Genomic DNA, 591 nt, shown 5'->3' with positions numbered 1-591 from the left:
GGTCCCCTGAACCGGGATGCAGCCACCTCTACGCAGGCTGTGAGGACACAGAGACGTCAGTGCCCCAGGCACAGGGCACGTGGTGTCCCCTTCCCCCCCCACGTAGGGCAGTGCTCACCTGCGGAGCCACCTTGTTGCGTAGCTCCCTTGAGACTGAGAGGAAGCACCATGGGCTGCCGGAGCCCATGGCCACTTTGGAGCTGGGTGCTGTGGGGGCTCTGGGTGCTGGCAGGTAAGTGCCAGGGTTGTTTGCACTGCCACTGGGCTGACTAGGTGGCTGATACCATCTGGGTGATGGGTGATGGGCCACAAACAACCCTCCGGCTGCTCCACCGCTGCAAGCTTGAGGCCAAGTGCCCTGTGTCTGTCCATGGGAGCCACAGCCTCGGCATGGTCCCCAACCACAGCAGGGGGAGTAGGGAGAACTAGGGATCAAAGGAAGACTCTCAGGGAGGGTGCCTGTCTTGCTCTTGGTGTTGGTCAGGCTGTGGGTGCTGTGGTGGGGACCAGACACGAGGGCTGGAGGCACTTCTTCCTGCAGTACAGAGGAGGGATGTGGGTGATAGGGAGCACGGACTGTTTTTCCTCATT

General features: G+C 61.6%; 1 protein-coding gene across 1 annotated transcript in view; it reads left to right on the top strand.

Moving 5' to 3' along the window:
• Positions 1–168: 168 nt before the first annotated feature.
• LOC103801676 (mucin-4-like) overlaps positions 169–591 on the top strand; it is a gene marked incomplete at its 3' end in the record, with an annotated part of 5805 nt that continues 5382 nt past the window's right edge. Inside the window, exon 1 of the mRNA XM_009074099.1 lies at positions 169–232. Within this exon, the coding sequence (XP_009072347.1) occupies positions 169–232 (64 nt within the window). The remainder of the gene's footprint in view (positions 233–591) is intronic.

This window comes from Acanthisitta chloris, unplaced genomic scaffold (assembly GCF_000695815.1).
Source record: "Acanthisitta chloris isolate BGI_N310 unplaced genomic scaffold, ASM69581v1 scaffold29214, whole genome shotgun sequence".
NCBI lineage: Eukaryota > Metazoa > Chordata > Aves > Passeriformes > Acanthisittidae > Acanthisitta > Acanthisitta chloris.
The sequence above is the reverse complement of the archived record's forward strand: the minus strand, read 5'-3'. Positions and strand labels throughout refer to the sequence as shown.